We start from the raw sequence: 19,791 nt of genomic DNA on the forward strand, positions 1-19,791 counted from the left end.
TTGGGGATTGAATGAAAACAGCCATTAAGTTAGACACAAGCCTGACAAAAACTGAGTAAATACAGAAGAAAACTCCTTAATAAAAACTTCCAAGGCTGGCATCAAAGCACTCAGGATTAATTCTACTTTTCTAAGTTGGCAATTCCTTACCTTTTTCTCCAGCACCAAAACCCTCCAAAATATGGCATATGGCATTTATTTTTAAAAACTGGAGATGCGGGCTTCCCTGGTGGTGCAGTGATTAAGAATCCGCATGCCACAGAGTAAATAAGCCCGTGTGCCACAACTACTGAGTCTGCGCTCTAGAACCCATGAGCCACAACTACCGAGCCCACGCATCTAGAGCCCGTGCTCCGCAACAAGAGAAGCCACCGCAATGAGAAGCCCGCACACAGCAACAAACAGTAGCCCCCGCTCGCCGCAACTAGAGAAAGCCCGCGCCCAGCAATGAAGACCCAACGCAGCCAAAAAGAAATAAATACAATAAATAAATTTATTTAAAAAAAAAACTGGAGATGCTAATTTCATTGAAATTCTCTTGAGATATATGGAATCACATTAGGGTGTACAAATCTTGGGTGAGAATCTCTGAGCAAATGGTGTGCAGACCAACTGTTTTCTGCAGGACTTGCTGCTGCATGAAGGCCTGGAGGTCATCCCCATGGTAGGAAGATCTGAGGACAAAGACCATGTTTGGGTGAAAGTTCAATACTCCCCATTGCTAATAAAAGCAAGCTTGAGTTTTCTCTCATAAAACTATTATTGTTTATTATGTTTGGAATTTAGAAGGGTTGGTATAAAGACTGATTGACTTGATGGCATATATATTCAAAACTTTGATATTTATCCCTCAAATTCCATAGGCTCTCATACTCGCATGCTGTATGTAACGTTATTTGAAGATTTCAGTTGATTTAGAGGCATGACCTGTAGAGCACCTAGAAATATTCCCAGATACATTTTCCACAATACAATTCCCAAAGTCTGTCTACCTAGTGATTTAATGGGCAGTTATCAGGCTACCATCAGGATAGGAAAAATAAATATGGTTTAAACCCTATGTTGAATCCCAGCATTCAGTGGATAAAAAGTAAAGAAAAAAAGGTACATGTTTTTCTTAATCAAAATTTGAACTATGGGATGAAACACATCTTTGTTTATATATGCTACTGAAATCACATAATTCAATATCTGTACTTATTATAAGTGAGGAAAATGCCAAGTTAAGAGAACTAGGCAATTTAACTCCTGACAGGTTGCACGTGCACTGTGTTTTAAAAGTTCATGTTTAAAACTATAACGGTGTGTTTTAAAATAATTAAAACTTGACATATATGAGATGGTGGTAGGAAAGCAAAAGACATTCTATTCCTTGATAACATTTAATAAAGTTGAAGAATAAGTTCTCAATGAAGCTCTGTAACTAGATCATTGTTAACTACACTGTTTGCCTAAAACCACACTATTGAGGTTTTTCTCATATTGAGTCTTGAATTTTCCTGGTTTTCTGGTAGCTAATTACTAGTTAGATCTCTATTATATGATGTTTGTGAGAGTCACTGTTTTTAACCCATCAAAGCTGACTTTCTGTTCCATGTAGGACCACTCAGCATCTCCATTGATCCTATGTTGGAAGAATCTGGCTGGTTTTAGCCTAGTTTGAAATCAACATGAATCAATAAGCATTAAATTGAATTACGGCATCTTAAAATAAGAAGGCAGAAGCATCTTCCAGTGGGAACATCTGTTCTTTCAAACACATCTATAAAAGTTGGTAGGTGGGTAGACTATAGAAATACAAGGCTTAGGTGGAAAAAGCTCCTTTTAATATTTAGAGGGCAACACAAGAGTGTCGTCAGATGTTTTCACAACACACCTGCTGCTCTGTTGGGTTTCCAGTACAGACTGGTGTCCAGTGGGAACTCATGGGTAGGTCTTCAAAGCCTATGGTCCCTGGCAAAATCACCTTCTGCCCTCAGACACTCAAAAGCACTTCAGGAATGCTTATTTCAGTTATGTGGAACCCCATGGTAAAGAGGCACGTGGCCTTGGGAAGGCAGGGGTTCCCAGACTTTCCCATCCTAACACAGCTGAGCCTGTGAGAAGACACTCTGCATCTTTAATGCCAATGGCTCCCCAAGGTAAGAGATTCCCATGATTACATGGAGGCAGGCGATCAAGTCTAGATCACCTAGATTACTTAGAGAGAGGGTAGGAGGGAGGGGCCTTCTATACACATGGTACATATTGAGAATCACTGGAAGAAAGGGGAAATGACACCAGACAAGTAGCTGACACTGCGGGGTTTGAAGAAATCACCTGGATTTGGGGCTCCATTTCTTCACTGGTGAAACAAGGGGATTTGAGACACGTGTTCTCAATATCCCTTCACTCTAAACTCTAATTTCAAGATTCTAACAAAATAGAAGAACTGAGGCTCAGAAGTCTGAGGGAGTGTGACAGGAAAGGATTGATGGCTAAAATCTCTCCCAGGCTTAAAATTCTCTAATTCTACCCATTTCTCTAATGGAAGTGAGAATTCTATGGAAAAAAATAACTCACCTTCCATGTGGGCCCTCCTTCTGAAGAGGCACTTAAGCACTCTTTTTGTTTAGAAGAAACTACATCTTCAACAAATAAATTTCAAGAAAAAACAGAAAAAGAGGAGAAACCTCTAGGTTAATAGAGACTCAAAAGTCACATCACCTAACTGTACCTGGCTTAGGTCCTGGTTTGAACGGTAAAAACACCGATGAGACAACCAGGGATATCTGAAAACTGATTACTGACTGGATATTTGACAATATTAAGAAATTATTGTTAAAATTTTAGTTGTCATAATGGTAGTGGTACTGTTACTATGTTTGGTTTTTTTTTTAATATTTATTCATTTATTTAGGTTGCGCCGGATCTTAGTTGTGGCACGTGGGATCTTTGCTGCAGCACGTGGGATCCTTTTTTTTTTTTAGCTGCGGTGTGTGGACTTCTTAGTTGTGGCATGCGGACTCTTACTTGCAGCATGCATGCTGGATCTAGTCCCCCGAGCAAAGATCAAACCCAGGCACCCCCCACCCCGCGTTGGGAGCACTGAGTCTTACCCAGTGGACCACCAGGGAAGTCTCTGCTGCTATGTTTTTGAAAAGAGTTCTTATCCTTTAGGGATACATACTGAAATATTTACAGATAAGATGATATGATATCTGAGATTTGTTATGAAATAATCTAGTTGGAGGGATGAAAGAGGTAGAGATGAAATACTTTGGCCTTGGTTTATGATTGTGGAAGCTGGGAGATGGATACAAATGACTTCCTTACATTTTTATTTTTGAATATGTTCTAAATTTCCCAAAGCAAAATTTTTTGAAAGGACCTCTTGAAAATACTTACTAACATGTTGTTTTACAATTAATCTACCTTAGTTTCTTTTCAAGAACGATAAACCAACTCAATCAGCCATAAATTCAGTCATCTAAAATCAAGACAGACATTCACCTACCATGTTCTTGGACTACGTATTCACAGTTCAAATGACCAGAGGACAAAGTACTTTTGTACTTTTGCCCAAAGTAGAATTACCACAAAAATAATCACTGCAATTATTATTAATTTTTTTTTTTTTTGCGGTACGTGGGCCTCTCACTGTTGTGGCCTCTCCTGTTGCGGAGCACAGGCTCCGGACGCACAGGCTCAGCGGCCATGGCTCACGGGCCCAGCCGCTCCGCGGCATGTGGGATCTTCCCAGACTGGGACACGAACCCGTGTCCCCTGCATCAGCAGGCAGACTCTCAACCACTGAGCCACCAGGGAAGCCCACTGCAATTATTTATCAGTAGCTTTTCCATTAAAATATCTTTTAGATCTTCCTTTTCATTCATGGGAACAATGTCAGAAGAAAAGGCCATACCTCTCAAAGTTATTTTAACTAAAGAATTCACTGGGACTTTCCTGGTGGCGCAGTGGTTGAGAGTCTGCCTGCCGGTGCAGGGGACACGGATTCGAGCCCTGGCCCAGGAGGATCCCACATGCTGCAGAGCAGCTGGGCCACTGTGCCACAACTGCTGGGCAGCCCCCACTCTCCACAACTGGAGAAGGCCCGCACACAACAACGAAGACCCAATGCAGCCAAAAATAAATAAATAAAAATAAATTTATTTTAAAAAAAAAGAACTCATACTTTTGGAAGACCTGAGGTCTTCTATTTGAATCTCCAGTTTATTCATCTCTATTAATAGATAAATACTTAATTAAAAGACTATTTTAAGAAAAAAACTGAACATATCGTAAGCAACAGACAACAGGTTTAAATTCAGAAGACCCAGGAAAACACTTCAGAGAGGGGTCCTTATTATTTGTTATATAAAAATTGGAAAAATAGATAATTCTTGAGGCAGAGCAGGCCCAGAATGCAGTGCTGCTTGGGTACCACTCTTCCCATCTGGCTCTCATCTTGAATATGCTCCACTCCTACCCAGGCAGGACCCACTGGAAAGCATGCCGTGGCTGTCACTGTGAAGGACATGTGTTTTTGCCAGGAAGAGTCACCATGAACATGCAGTAGTGCTTGAGGAACTTACATTCATCATTTAGGATATAATATACAAGTACACTCATCAAATTGAAGACCAGGAGACAGTTCTTAAGAAAGAATGACCATTAACCTATCAACATCTAGCTCTGTAACATATACAGAGAGATTAGGCCAAGCCTCAGTGAAAGCATGGACTCACTCAGAAGTCACTAGCTCAGCAGAACTCTAAGAAAAACATTTCATTAATTAACCATGGACTTTACTGCCAATACCAACAGAACATATTCTATCATGGTGTGGTGATGGCACCTCTCTCAGTGTAATGTTTGAGTATAAATGGATCTACTTTAGATGTTTATTTATAAATATCCTCTTCAATCTTTTGTTGTTGTTGTTTGTTTTTTTGTTTTTTGCGGTGCGTGGGCCTCTCACTGTCGCGGCCTCTCCCACTGCGGAGCACAGGTTCCGGACACGCAGGCTCAGCGGCCATGGCTCACGGGCCCAGCCGCTCCGCGGCACGTGGGATCTTCCCGGACCGGGGCGCGAACCCGCGTCCCCTGCATCGGCAGGCGGACTCTCAACCACTGCGCCACCAGGGAAGCCCTCCTCTTCAATCTTGAAATAAAATTTCACACTAGGGTTTTCACATAAGGAAACGGGAAGCACAATAAGATGTTTTAAAGCTCAAAGTCCAGTTCTCTGATGGACAATAACTTAGTACATTATAAATCAACTTTAAAGGAAACAAAAAAGACAAAAGATGGAGAACTATTTGAAAGCTCAGGGTCTAGAGGAGATAGCACTATACTCCTATGGAAACCAGAGGCTCTAAAACAAGTCCCACAGCACCTGCTGCCCCAGCTCTTCTAAGACTGGATCAGCTTGACCTATAATTGCTCAAGAAGCACTAGGCCATAAGTTTCTTCACTCATCTTTGTATTCTCAGCAACTACAGACCACACAGAATGTGCCTGGCAAACTTTTGTTGAATGAGGGAATCAGGTGTATGGAGGGCTAGGGGGAAAACCCATGACAGACATGTTCAGAGTGCCCTGGTTTCCTCACCAATTTGTGCCTCCAGGCTAGCTATCATGCCCTACCTAGCAGTGACCTGGGAGAAGTTTCAGGAAAGCTTATATAAATCAAGTATTTGAAAATCAAATGCTTGCTATTTAAACCAGGGGAGTCTGCTATTTATTTATTTTTTTTTTTTTTTCCTTTTTTTCTTTTTTTCCCGGTACGCGGGCCTCTCACTGTTGTGGCCTCTCCCGTTGCGAAGCACAGGCTCCGTACGCGCAGGCTCAGCGGCCATGGCTCACGGGCCCAGCCGCTCCGCGGCATGTGCGACATGTGGGATCTTCCCGGACCGGGGCGCGAACCCGTGTCCCCTGCATCGGCAGGCGGATTCTCAACCACTGCACCACCAGGGAAGCCCTGGGAGTCTGCTATTTAAATAGAATCCATGGTAGAGCTATTTGTAATAGGGAATAAGCAACCCCCTTTGTAATGAATACTCATGTTGATATTGTTTGCTTTCAATGGGAGACACCTGGCTCAAATCTACACCTTGCCTCACCATGACTTGAGCAACACTATTTCACGCTGTCTGAAGCTCTCAGTCAGACTAAAAAGGAGATAAAATAAACTGATATAATCCAGCTTTTGGACAACTTTCATCAGTATTGCCTGTACCCTATTTTTAACTTCAGAGGGCAAGAAAGTTCCCCAATAACGGAGCCCTGGAGGGCAGCCAATGCTCCATGGAGGCCAGGTTCTGGGTTATTCAGCTTCCCTTGGTTGACGTGGGATGGGCAAATAATACAACAGTCCTTGAATGGTGAGCTAGCTGACTGCCAGGTAGACAGCATATCTCTAGAGCACATCTTTAAAGTAAAACCCGAAGCAACAAAGTTGTCCTCTTCCAAGAACTGGTACAGGGACAAGTCCTAGTCGGAGATGCTGGGCATACAGTAGGCATTTGATAAGCGTTTGTTAGTTGGTCCCAAGATAAAAATATGACTCAAGTGACAAGTTTCAGAAGTTCTGGCCATGGAGACAGCTTGAGGCAGAAGGAAAGTCTCAGTGTAGCACAGACTTACAAACAAGAACAGACATTGCTGTCACCTCTAGTCACCCAGAACAATAAGGGCAGATGGTGGCCAACAGACTGATTTGCTAGTCAAAGGTTTAAAGTTTCACGAATCTAGAGTAGGGTTGTCAGATTTAGCAAATGAAAGTACAGAATGCCCAGTTAAATTTGAATTTCAGATAAACAACGAATGATTTTTAAAGATAAGTATTCCCAAATACTGCATGAGACAAACACAAAAAATTACTGTTTATCTGAAATTCAAATTTAATTGAGTGTCCTGTATTTAATCTGGCACTCTTACTCTAGAGAGAGTGGAAACACACGGTGACCCACAGACCTTACTCCATTAAGATTTCTGAAACACTGTTCACGGAAATGCTTAAGGAGTTTAGATATGGACAATGAAGAATCTATTTTCTTAAGAGTGAAAAAAGATGTTGATCAGAGTTGCCTACTCCGAGGCCACAGTGAAGGGAAGGATAAAAGAATAATATAATTAGGACACAGTTTCTCAACCTCAGCACTACTGATGTTTCAGGTTAGATAATTCTGGGGGGGAAGGGGGCCACTGTCCTGTGCATTCCAGGATCGTAAGCAGCATCCCTAGCCTCTCTACCTGCTAGATGCCAGTAGCACACCCCTCCCCACCGCACAGTGAGTTGTGACAAGCAAAAATGTCTCCAGATATTGCCAAGTGTACCTTGGGGGCAAAATATCTCCTCTAGTTGAAACCACTGAATTAGAAGAAATGGTCAAATAAACAGAAAGTGTCATATCCATTAACCAACCGGTGGTCATACAACAAAAGATTCTTCTCAAGGGAGAAATTTTCAGCTCGCCCCGGGGCTGCCTCAAGCCCTTAACAAGGATGAGAGGACTAGTCATTTCAGCTAAGACAATCAGAAACCCTTCATCTGCCAGAAGCACTAAAGAATCTTTGGTGAGCCAAGCCAATGAAGTTCTGCATGGCAGTGCACACATCACAGCAAGCAGGGCATCGAACCCAGCCTTTGAAGATGTTCCTTTTAAGTTAACCTCCCTTCCAACTAAACTTTTTCCAAATCTCTTCCTGCCATTTGGAAGTTGAGTGATTCTCAGCTGAAAAGGCCTGTATATACGAGGTGCAGATGGCAGCAGTTACGGCCCTCACCAGATGCTGCAGTCTCTAATTTGATTGAAAGGATATAATTAGACAACAGAAACACTTTAATGAAAGAGCAAAACATGGAGGGAGGGAAGGATTGAAGGCCCTTAACTGATGCCAAAACACCCACCAGTAATAGAGGCTTTGAGTCTGGGGAAAAGGAAGGGGAAAGCCCCTTAAAAGGACAGTCCCCATCCTGTTTATTTCCCCATAGACATAGGAATAGGGATTTTATTATTGTAGATTTCCACTGTATTTTATGTGGGAACAATCTGATTAAAACCAGAAGTCTTTGGAAGAACATCAAAGAAAAACAAATATGGCTTCTGTGGTCATTATTAAAAATATTTTTACCAGCCCAATAATTTTCTTTGAAGATGAATTTTTATAGATTTAACAGCAGCAAGTAATTTACATACTGTGATGACATTGGTTAACAATCCCTACTGTTCTAGAACTACTTGGTCGCCATGTTTTCATCCAACTTTAGGACACCAAGGAACATGGACAGCCATTTAACATTTCTGTTTAAAAGATATAAACTCTAACTCTGTTTACAGTTAGTCCTATAAGTCAATGCCACAACTGTTTTGTATCATCTTTAAAAGTTGCCTATGCTGTTTTTATTATTTCCGAGCTTTCAAACTTTGAGTGTGAATATACTGCTCTGGTTCTAACCAAGAATCTAACCAAACTGAAAGAAATCCAGCCCTCAAAGTCTGAAGTTGCTAATGTGGTGTGACACTGGGGTTTGGAAGCCTCCTCAGCCCACTAGAAGCAGGGCCCCGCCCTCGTGGTAAATTGAACAATAAAAGTTTAATGCTTTGGCTACTTGCCAGGGATTAAATCAGTGGCAAGAAAACTAGAAGCTGGGCCCAGCAGAGGGGCAGCCCTGAGAGGGTACTGTTATTAAGTACCCTCTCATAACTGCAGGAGGGAGAGGCAGCCTTGCGTGTGAGGTGGCCTCAAATCTTTTGTCTGTAAAGTACTTCCTAGCCCCAACCTCATTCCTCTTCAAACTGTTGCAAGTCCAGGAGAGGGAGGTGTTTACCTAGAAAGAGGATTAAAAGGGGGATGAAAGGAATTTCCTTAGAGGACGAGAAGGTAGGTTTCTGTGGAGTGGCTATTTTTGAGGAGTATGGACACCCTTCTCATGTTTCTACAACGGCCTCTTTCCTTTCCCTATTTAATCCGAATCCAGGCTAATGTCCCAGAGGTGACGTCTGGGGAAGAAGCACTGCCGTCTTGAGAGAATGACACTGAAGACAACGGAGAGGGGGAAAAAACAGAGTGACCTCAGGCTCCTCTCTTAGACTAATGCTTCCGGGTTCCACCTGGATACTCAAGGTCAAAATGAATGTGGAAGAATGTCAGTCACCGTTCTCACCCATTCACTGTGAGCCAGCCAGAAACTAACCTGCCAGGTGACAAAAGGGGGCTTGAGGAGACCTCACCTCAAAACCTGCACAGGTAGTTTGCTAAGGAACACATTCACTTCCTCCTCTATTATCCTTATTCAGGAGGCAAAAACTAAGAAAAAACTACAGATCCAAATGTACGGCCTCTCCCAAGTGTTTTGCATTAACTGTTCCACAGTACAAACACAATCAATTTGGTATGTTTGAGTGTTTCATTTTGTTTTTTTGAAAATGTTTTAATTAAAACAAAATAATCATCCATGCTAAGCACACTGTTGTTTTTTAAAGGCCCCTTTAAAAATGACAATAGAACCATTCAACTGTTTAGGAAAGTGATAGAAGTTTGTTTTCTTCTTTTTTTTCTCCTTTTTTTTTTTTTTAAATGTCTCAGGGCTGGTGCCACCTGCTGCCTGGGCTTTCCTCTGAGAAACAAATCTCTCAACAGTTTGATCCAAGCAACATCTGCATAGCTGAACAAACAATGGGCTGGTTCCGAGGAAGGCTATATTTTCTTTATGTAGTGCACACTGAACCATACTGAATTACTTTTTAAAGTATTTTTTAAAGTCTTATTAAAGATCCAAATGTATGTGTATGAAATTTCCCTCCCTCGATATGTTTTTTTAAAATTGTGGTAAAATATACCTAACACAAAATTTACCTTTTTAACCATTTCTCCCATGCCTCTTACAGTTAGTTTATAGTAAAAGGTAAAAGGTTCATTCAGCAAGCCTCCTTGTCACTTTTCCAGACCAGTGAACACTGGAAAAAATCAACACATATGGACCTAGAGCAGGACTTGGTCAAGTCCAGCCTGCAGGCCAACTCTGGCCCACTGCCTGTTTTCGTATGGCCCATGAGCTAAAAATGCTTTTTAAACTTTTAAACGGTTGAAAACAACCAAAGGAACAGTACTTTGTGACATATAAAAATCACATTAGGGCTTCCCTGGTGGTGCAGTGGTTGAGAGTCCGCCTGCCGATGCAGGGGACACGGATTCGTGCCCCAGTCCGGGAGGATCCCACATGCCGCAGAGCGGCTGGGCCCGTGAGCCATGGCCGCTGAGCCTGCGCGTCCGGAGCCTGTGCTCCGCAACGGGAGAGGCCACAGCAGTGAGAGCCCCGCGTACCGCAAAAAAAAAAAAAAAAAAAAAAAATCACATTAGACTTCCCTGGTGGTTAAGAATCCACCTGCCAATGCAGGGGACACGGGTTCGAGCTCTGGTCCAGGAAGATCCCACATGCCGCGGAGCAACTAAGTCCGTGTGCCACAACTACTGAGTCTGCACTCTAGAGACTGCAAGCCACAACTACTGAGCCCACGTGCCACAACTACTGAAGCCCGCACGCCTACAGCCCGTGCTCCGCAATTAGAGAAGCCACCGCAATGAGAAGCCCGCGCACCACAACAAAGAGTTGCCCCCACTCGCTGCAACTAGAGAACGCCCGCATGTACAACAACGAAGACCCAACACAGCCAAAAATAAATAAAATTTTTAAAAAACTGTTAAAAAATCACATGAAATTCAAATATTGGTGTCCATGTAAGTTTTCTTGGAAGACAGCCACACCTATCCATTCAGTTTGTCTATGGCTGCTTTGCTCTACAAACATGACCTCCCTTCTCTTCATTCTTTGAGATTCTGCAGCTGTTGTACTGCAACAGACAGTACATGGCTCACAAAGCCCAAATTATTTACTGTCTAGCCCTTTACAAAAAATGTTTGCTGACACCTACCTGACCTACAGCCTAAGATGGCATTATAGGCTAAAAAATTCTAAACTAAAGATGGTATATTGCCCATCACCCAAAATTCCTAATCTGTATATTGTGAAGCAATTTAAAGCAATATATTTTACCTTCATCATTTATTGCTTTTGATCCAAATATGCTAAATCATAAGTAAGTGTATCAATAATATCTACATTAAGTGTACCAACTTGCTGTTTATTAGCAGTGAGCCTAAATTGAACTTCTTTTTGCTCTAAGGTTTATAAAAGGTCTCACTGCATATCTCAAACACTTAAACAGCTTTGTCGAGGGGCCAAAAATTTTCACAAAAAGATCAGAGTTCTTTGATGCCAGGTCAGTTTTGACAGTTTCCTGTTTCTTAAAATACATAAAAGTAACTGGTATGCACGCTAGTCCCCTTCACTCATCTCAGCCCCTGGGTTGTATACAGGTAATTCCATACAACATTAATGGAGTCCGCAAGAGGGATGAGGTCCTGTACAGTATGAAGCTCTCACTGTTAACTGAACTCGTAGGTTTTATGGCAAGACACACTGCTGTCTAATGGGACAAATTCTACATGAAGAGCTGGAGGAGGATGAGCATAAAAGGCTGTTCACAGCAAACATAACCAGAGTTGAGACACTCTGTTGACGCACACCCAAAAGCCCCTAAATGTGGTGAAACACCCAAGCAGGTATATGCCTTAGGCGGAAAACTCAGAGCTGAAGTCCACTCAGTCTTCTCTGCTCTTCCTACCTCTTGGCTGTCCCCTGCAGGTCAGTAAATTCCAGATGCAAGTTCACTTCAGAGAGCCCATCAGCCCACAGCCCTGGCTGCCTTCCTCCTTGAAAAGGGAGTCTAGATTCCACCACTAACCTCTACCTTCCTCCTTATCAGTTGTGAAGGAAGGGAGAGAATCTCAAAGAATGAAGAGAAGGGAGGTCATCTGGGGTTGGCTACACACTGTAATTAGAAGTAGCACTGATAGGGAATGAGCTAACTTTTTATAAAGTCAGCATTCAAAAATGCAAACCACCAGTAATTTAAATATTACAAAATTATGCAGAATATAAGTATTGAAATAATTTTTTCCATCCACAAAATTTTAGAGAAAATTACAGTATCAAAAATATGAAATGTCAAGTTTGGCATATCCTCAGAGTAAAACGTGTTTTTTATTGGAAAGGATTTTTAAAAACTAGTGGGTAGGCTCTAGACAGGATGTGATGCTGAAGACCATGTGGTATCTCCCTAAAACTGCCTCTGGAACTAAAGAGGAGAAGTCACAAAGGCACTGATGTACTAGGATGGGAGGGAAAAAAGCTGGTGAGGCTCACTGAATTGGGAACATGGGCCACTTATCATAAATCATTTCACAATGGTTATTTATTTGTCCCTACCCCAGACTCCAATAAAAGCACACACCAAGGTTTGAGGTTCAAACTACATAAGAACTGCTGCATTTGACCCTTCCAAGCAAAGCAAAGGTGCCTGAGGAGGGGGTCCCACCTTCCAACAAGCATAAGCACACAGCTGGCTCACTGAACACTTTTCAGAGCTATTACTCTGCCCTTTCCCGGAGAGGAAACAGTTTACTTCCACCCATACCTCTCTCTCCATAGAGGACATTAAATCCTGACCACACATATGGCAAAGTGGAGCTAAGGGGTTACTAGGTTACAGTTATGTTGACATATCCTGGCTCTCAGAAAGTCCCTCCTTCATTCCCCACATACAGCAAACAGTAGAAGTGATCAAACTTCTGCACAAGTTTTTGTAGTTGTCCCCTAGAAGGCCACTGATCACTCAGAAACCACTTCCTGAGCCTAAGGTTTATAGCACTTGGAGAGCCCCCTTCTACCACTCTAAAGCCAAGCTTTGCCTTTAACAGGGATTAATCAGACTGGAAGTTCATAGCATTCCCAGGGCAAAGGAGGTGTCCAGCACTTGGTGAACCGTAAAGCACCATAAAAAGAAGTATTAAATATGTTTAGTGACTGCCTGCTATATGTGGGTGTGTTACCTGCAGTACATCATTTAATCTTCACAACACCCTGCAAGGGAGTTATCATCATCCCTCCTTTACAGATGAGGAAACTGAGGCTCAGAGAGCTGAAGGCACAACCCAAAGTCACATAGTAAGTGACAACACTAAATCCTTATCTTTATCACAAATCCAAGCTGGTAAGTAAACAAAGCAACTTGGAGTTTTCTTTCATCAGCAAAATCCTGTCTCTCCAACATCACAGTCTGCGACTTTGGGTGGAGAACCCAGAGGCCAGCGTTCTTACTTCAGCAAACCTGGTAATGCACTTTTGCCGTCCCTTCCATTAATGCCGAATTCTCAACACCTGAACAACTTGCAGACAGATGTACCTGGGCCAGACAACGCCCCCTTGCCTGCTCTTCAACTTGGAGAGTTCTGTTACAAGGAAGGGTGTGCGGGCAAGCTAAGCAAAGTCCCAGCTTCCATCCTGGTCTAGGGCCCCACTTGGGGAAGACCTGGCCTTGACCTTGGCCTGGGGAGCGGGTTACCCTGTTTAAAGTGTGGGCCTACTGGGGAAACGAGTGCTCTGCACTGCACTCTCAGGATAAGCACCCTAAGCTCTGTAGGGGAGAAGTTTCCCATCACCCCTTATTTTCTTCCCCTCTCCATGCTGGACCTGCACCGAGTCATGGGGAAGTTCAAAGCGGCCCCAGTGGGGTGGGGGATGGCTAGGGAGGGAACGTTCTGGCTGGGTAGAGCCGGTCGTCTCCGGACCCAGGTCTACCTCTAGCAGGGCGGGCAGGGCAACTTTACTCTTCTCGACTTGTACTCAGAAAATAGTGTTGGGCAAGCGGGTGCAGCCGGGACCAGGCAGAGGGGCCGGGCGCCCGCTCCTGTCGCCTCCGCACCCGCTCGTGAGCGGGCAGACGCAGGGTTCGCGGGCGTGGGTGGGAGGGGGGACTGGGGGCGTCGTTGTGGGGCTGGCGGAGGGGATCCTGGCCCGGGATGTCGCTGAGGGGCTTGGGGAGGGGGGGCAGCGTCTTGAGGCGGGGTGGGGGAGCGTCCCGGCCCGGGGGGGAGTCGCTGAGGGACTTGAGCTGGGGGTGCCGGGTCCTGAGACAGAGGAGACATCCCGGCCGGGGGGACGTCGCTGAGGAGCCTGGCCAAAGGCTCTGGGTTGTACTGAGGCAGACAGGGCGCCGGCCGAGGGCGTAGCTGAGGGGTCTGGGGGAGTCCCAGGTCCTGAGGAGAGGGGCCGCCCCGTCTGAGAGGCGTCGCTGAGGGGCTGGAGAAGGAGTCCCAGAAGGCAGGGGCGAGGGAGCTGGGCCCCCCGGGCGGGATCCGCGCAGGACAGGCGGAGCGAGGGGTGGGGGGGGGTCGCTCACTCACCGGGTCCGGGGCCGAGGCCGGGGCTGGGCGCGGGCCGGGCGGCCAGCGTGAGCGCGGCGGCGGAGAGCAGGGCGAGGCGGGCGGCGGGCGGCGCCATGGGCCGTCAGTGCGGGGCCCCGGGGCGCGGCCCGGGGGAGAAGGGGCAACGCAGGGAGCCGGGGGCGGCCATGGGAGCGGGACGCTAGGCTCGAGCGTGGCCCCTCCCCGGCCGCCCGGCCGCCCCGCCCCAGCCCGCCCTCCCCAGCGCCGCCACCGCCCCTGCAGCCAGGGGCCCGCCAGGCTCCGCCGCGAGGCCCGAGGGGCGGAGCCGACTGCGCACGCCCGCCTCGCCCCGCCCGCGCCTGCCACTCACGCTCCAGGCCCCTCCCACATCACCCTGCACCTGGGCCCGCCCACCCGCGGACCACTTTCTTGGTTCGAGGGGCGGGGCCAGCAGGTGAGGGGCGGGGCCTGGGGCACAGCCTCCGAGTCCACAAGCGGAGGTTTGACCCGGCTGGTCCGGGCCGGGCTCCCAGTGACCCCTGCTCCACCCTCACTCGGGTCGTGACCCACACGCGGGCTCAGCCTCAGCCGTAATAGAACAGCAGTCTGCAAACCGCTTTTCCCTGCTTGGCTCATCACAGCGGTTTAAAAAAGGGTGCTCTGGAGTCAGCCTGTCCGGGTTCATATCCCACTTGATCACCTGTAAAATCTTGGGCGAATTTAAAAGAAAAATAGGTCTCTTACTTCAATTTCCTTATCTGTTAAAATGGGGACGTTGATAGCAATTACTCCCAAAGAGGTTGTACCAAATGAGACAATGCATGGAAACTTTTACACACACACAGTAGGAGCTTAGAAAATGTTGAGTTCCTTTCACCATCCCAACTTTTGCAGCCACAAAAGAGGCAGCATACTGAGCCCCGGTTCCGAATCCTATCGCACATTTTTTGTCAGCTGGGGCAAGTTTCCTGCTCTTTGTCATCTGCAAAATAGGAATATTAAAAGGTCTTGGGCTTCCCTGGTGGCGCAGTGGTTGAGTCCGCCTGCCGATGCAGGGGACACGGGTTCGTGCCCCGGTCCGGGAAGATCCCACATGCCGCGGAGCGGCTGGGCCCATGAGCCACGGCCGCTGAGCCTGCGCGTTCGGAGCCTGTGCTCCGCAACGGGAGAGGCCACAGCAGTGAGAGGCCCCCGTACCGCAAAATAATAATAATAAATGCAATAAAGACAATGTATTTTTTTAAAAAAGTCTTCACAAGATTAGATTAGATTAGATAGATGCAAGTAAACCGCCCGATACCAAGAAAATCCAGAAGTGGGTGGGGCAATGGTGCTTTCTTAGACACTGCGATCCCGCGACGCAGAGAGCGCGTGGCTCGCTTAAACTCTCGGCCCAGCGTGGCCTCACTCCCCCACAAGGTCTTCCGCGCCCGCCCCCGGGGTCTGTGGTGGGCCTCTCTCCTCCCCCGCACTCCCCCAGGCAGAGATTTTCCTTCGGCTCCAGCCTAAACCGCCGCGGTGACGCCCCGCGGGGCAGGTCCGGGCGGTGCGCCGGGCGCTTTTAAGTCCCTGGTCCCAGACTTGCAAGTGCGGGCCTGTGCCCGGCGCGGCGGCGGGAACCTCAGCCCTCCTGTGCTGACTTGCCGCGCCCTGAGCGGGGCTGGGCTGTCCCCGGCCCGTCTTAGGTGCACCGGTCCCTTCGCCCCCTAGCCATTCCCCTCGCCCGGTCCCAAGACCCGCCACCTCGCCCCCAACCATCCCCCCATCCCAGCTGCTCCCAGAGCTGGGCCCCAAAGGCGCAACTACTCCCAGGAAGCTTCTTGGCTCCATCACACCACCCACACGACCCAGTGCCACGGCAAGAGTATGCTTGTTCAATCACTGTTTTCCCTGGGTCATTACCAAGGTCGAGAATCCTCTGGCTCCTTATTGGAGCAGGGGGATGCCCTCCACATCCCACCTGGTGTCTCCCACTCTTGGTTACCTTCTCCTGCACCATTTTGGGCCCTTCCCCACCTCCAAAATCACCTCCTCCAACATAACCTGGGAATGCTTCAACTCTTAACTTGCACCCTCCCAGGCAGGAGGCCCTAGAAGGAGAGTAAAATGGGGAGATGCAGGTAAAACCATCAGCACAAAGCAAGTTCTCAGTAAGCGTGATCCCCCCTCCATTCAACAAATATTCAGTGAGGAGCCTGTCAAGAGCACCAGCAAGACAAGAACTTACACTCCTAGAACTGACACTCAAACGGGGGGGAGAGGCCAGTCAACCAACAGGAAAATAATGTGAATTTCAGAGAGCAAACAGTACTACAAAAACAAGAAAATGATGATATTGACAGAGGGTGCTCTGTGGACTGTTTTAGAGTGCCGGGAAAGGTTTTAGCAAAGCGGGGCACAGCTGTCTACAGTTTACAAGGTCCTTTCATATCTCATCCTAGTTTCAGAGGAGGAAATAAGAAGAGGCAGATGGGGGGGGGGGTTCGAAATCAGGTTTATTTGGCCAAGTCTGAGGATTTATGCCTCACGGTAGTAGCTCCCATCTGTCTTACTGCCCTGCAGAAAGGCACCCCTGTTGACTGGGTACCAGCCCCCTTCCTTTATTCTGCTCTCTTGGCCTTGTGTAACCAGAATGGGCTACAATGAAAAATGAAAATGAAAATGTGGGGCCCCTTGTTCAAAATTTTTAAGAATTTCAAGACGGTGACAACAGAGCATTAAACCAAGCCTGAGGTCCTTCTAAGCTCCGGGGCCTGTGTCATTAACTACACACACCCCTGAAATTTTGCAAGCCCATGAAAGCTGGCTTGTACAACATAGCTCAGAAATAGTGTGCAAGCTCCTGCCCCCACTGGCTGCCATGAGAAACATCTCTCTAGCTGTCCCCAGCCCTCCCTCCCCTCTTTTCCAGCGTAAAGCCCAGCACAGGTGATGGAAACAGCACACAGAGGCTAAAAATACAACCGAGCAGGTCTAGGTCAGGGCACGTAATGGCTCAAGGTCTTTGCTCAGTTATGTGGTCCCTGGCCCTGGCAAGGAGCTGCCTGAGATATTCATTTCAATACTTCACATGCCTCAGTCCTTAAGCAGCTTTATTTCATGGAAAGAGTGAGGACATTGACTGTAGCCCCTGGGCCTCCAGGAAGATATGGGTGTCTGTCTGTCTGTCTCCCGGCTCTGCAGTCAGGCCCTTGGATTCCTCTTGAGGGCAGCAGGATTTGCCAAGAAGCTGAGAGATCTCAGCTGGTGGAGTTTGGGCGATCCTGGTATCTTTGAACCTCCAGCTGGGGTGATTTCTGCTCAAAGGGCAGTCATGTTGTGGAGAGAGCACTGGATGAGGAGTCTGATTATAATAACAAGAATAGCAAACCTTTACTGAGGATTTTACTAAGCTTTCAGCAGTGTGCAATGTTTGTCATCACATTTCTCATATGACGGTAGCCCTATGAGGGAGGCAGTCTTACGAGCCCCCTCATACAGAGAGGTTAAATGGCTTGCTCAAAGGTTGCCTAGTGGTGGAGCTGGGCTATGACCCCAGGCAGTGGGACTTCAGGACCCTACTCCTCATCACCGTGGTGAATTGCCTTCTTATCTTTATGGGGTTCTAGCAACCAATGCCTACTGAGTGGTCCAGGGCTGGGATTAGGGTGAGGCAAGTGAGGCATTGGCCTCAGGCACAAGATTTAAGGGGGCCCCCCAAAACTTAGTAATCAAGACAAATATTTAATCAATTTTTAAATATATTTAATGGACAGTGTTTTAATGCAATATCTTTAAAAACTCTAAATGAATGTCAAAAATTAATGATGAACAGAATCTCAAAACTTTAAATAAAAACAGGACCTAGATTCCTGATTTTCCTTTAGCCTCAGGCTCATCTCAGCACTGATCCTGTCTTCCAGGTTCTGGGTCAGGCAACTAGTGATGGAAAATTCAAGAGAAGCAGTAGTTAGTCTGTTCTGATGGGGGTGAAGGGAGAAAAAGAATTTGGTTTTGAACATAATGAGTTAGCAGTGTCTGTGGGGAATCCAGGTGGCCACATCTGAGAACTCAGAGACAGGTGAGAAGGGGCGGCAGGATGGGCAGGATACATCATTTCACATACTTGGTCCGTGATAGGTGTGTATTCAGCACATGTGGTCTAAATCACTGGTCCTCCGAGTTTGCATCATGGTTCAGGAATCTTTTCAAGTTCTCTCATCCAAAGTTTTTCTCTTCTCTCCTAAAACTTCTACATCACAAACCTCAGATGTGTTCCCATATGGGTGTGGAAGTTTACTTGCTTGGGTGTTAAAATAAAAACATCTTCTGAGGAAATTAAAAACAACTAAATTCCACTAGAATTTGGGGGTGGGCCATGAAGGAGGAAGATGAGAATTGATATAAATTGGCTCAATTTCCTCTCTTTTTTACAACTTTTTTTTTTTTAAATTTTTGGCTGCATTGGGTCTTCACTGCTGCATGCAGGCTTTCTCTAGTTGTGGAGAGCGGGGCTGCTCTTCAGTGAGTGTGCGGGTTTCTCATCACGGTGGCTTCTCTCCTTGCAGAGCACGGGCTCCAGGCGTGCAGACTTCAGTAGCTGTGGCGCGTGGACTCGGTAGTTGTGGCTCGCCAGCTCTAGAGCACAGGCTCAGTAGTTGTGGCGCACAGGCTTAGTTGCTTTGCGGCATGAGGGATCTTCCCTGACCAGGGCTCGAACCCGTGTTCCCTGCATTGGCAGGTGGATTCTTAACCACTGCTCCACCAGGGAAGCCCGGCTCAATTTCCTCTTTATTCACTGACCCTCCGGAAACAGAACAGGAGCTCAGAGAAATTAAAGAGAAGAGTGGTAGTAGAGGAGAAAAAGAAAGAAGAAAGATTATCAGAGCTAAAAATACATTGAGCAGAGACTGGCTAAGCATCAGAGAAGGGCAGATGTGTTTCCAGATAGAAGTGGTGGTTTAGATATGTCAGGAAGAACAGCTCCATAAGATGGGTGGAAAATAAAGGTTATTTAGACTGATCTCAGCAGAGTGAAAAAGGTTCATTGGCGAACCAATCTCAGGAACAGGACTTTTAGCAACATGGAAGCCCTACGGCCTCAGCCCCAAGGTCTCTGGATCGAGTGTTGGCACCAATAATGGAAACTCTTGCCATGGTTTCAGGACCCTGGATCAAGTAGAGTCTTTCCATCCTGACTTTATACTTCTGAACAACCTTCAACAGAACAACCTCTATTAAAGACTAGTTACTTTCCTTAGTGTATCCTCAGGTACCCGCTTCCCTTTCCATCTAACAAAGCAGGGATATTCGGGACAACTTCTAAAACCAGGGGGAAATGTAGCTCCTGTAGATACATCACCTCTGTAAGGTTGATGAATCTGACAAATGTTTAGTGAAGATGGATCATGGGAAAAGAAATGTCATGATACCCAAGTCAGATCAGAATCATCCCCCGTTTCAAGAGGCTGATTGCTTGACAACAAGGATTTACTGTGTGGCACAGGGAACTATATTCAATATCTTGTAATAACCTAT

General features: G+C 46.3%; 1 protein-coding gene across 5 annotated transcripts in view; it reads right to left on the bottom strand.

Annotated features, from left to right (window-relative positions):
* Positions 1-14,509, bottom strand: part of LOC102986899 (kremen protein 1) — a 158,584-nt gene extending 144,075 nt beyond the window's left edge. For 4 of the 5 annotated variants that reach the window (XR_008615923.1, XM_055080387.1, XM_055080391.1 and 1 more), the window contains exon 1: positions 14,293-14,509. Coding sequence is in view for 4 of the 5 variants with exons in the window: in XM_055080387.1 (XP_054936362.1) it covers positions 14,293-14,389 (97 nt within the window). In the remaining variant the exon portion in view is untranslated. The remainder of the gene's footprint in view (positions 1-14,292) is intronic. The other variant, XM_024120921.3, reaches the window with a different exon arrangement.
* Positions 14,510-19,791: the final 5,282 nt, after the last annotated feature.

This window comes from Physeter macrocephalus, chromosome 19, assembly GCF_002837175.3.
Source record: "Physeter macrocephalus isolate SW-GA chromosome 19, ASM283717v5, whole genome shotgun sequence".
In the NCBI taxonomy this organism is placed as follows: Eukaryota; Metazoa; Chordata; class Mammalia; order Artiodactyla; family Physeteridae; genus Physeter; species Physeter macrocephalus.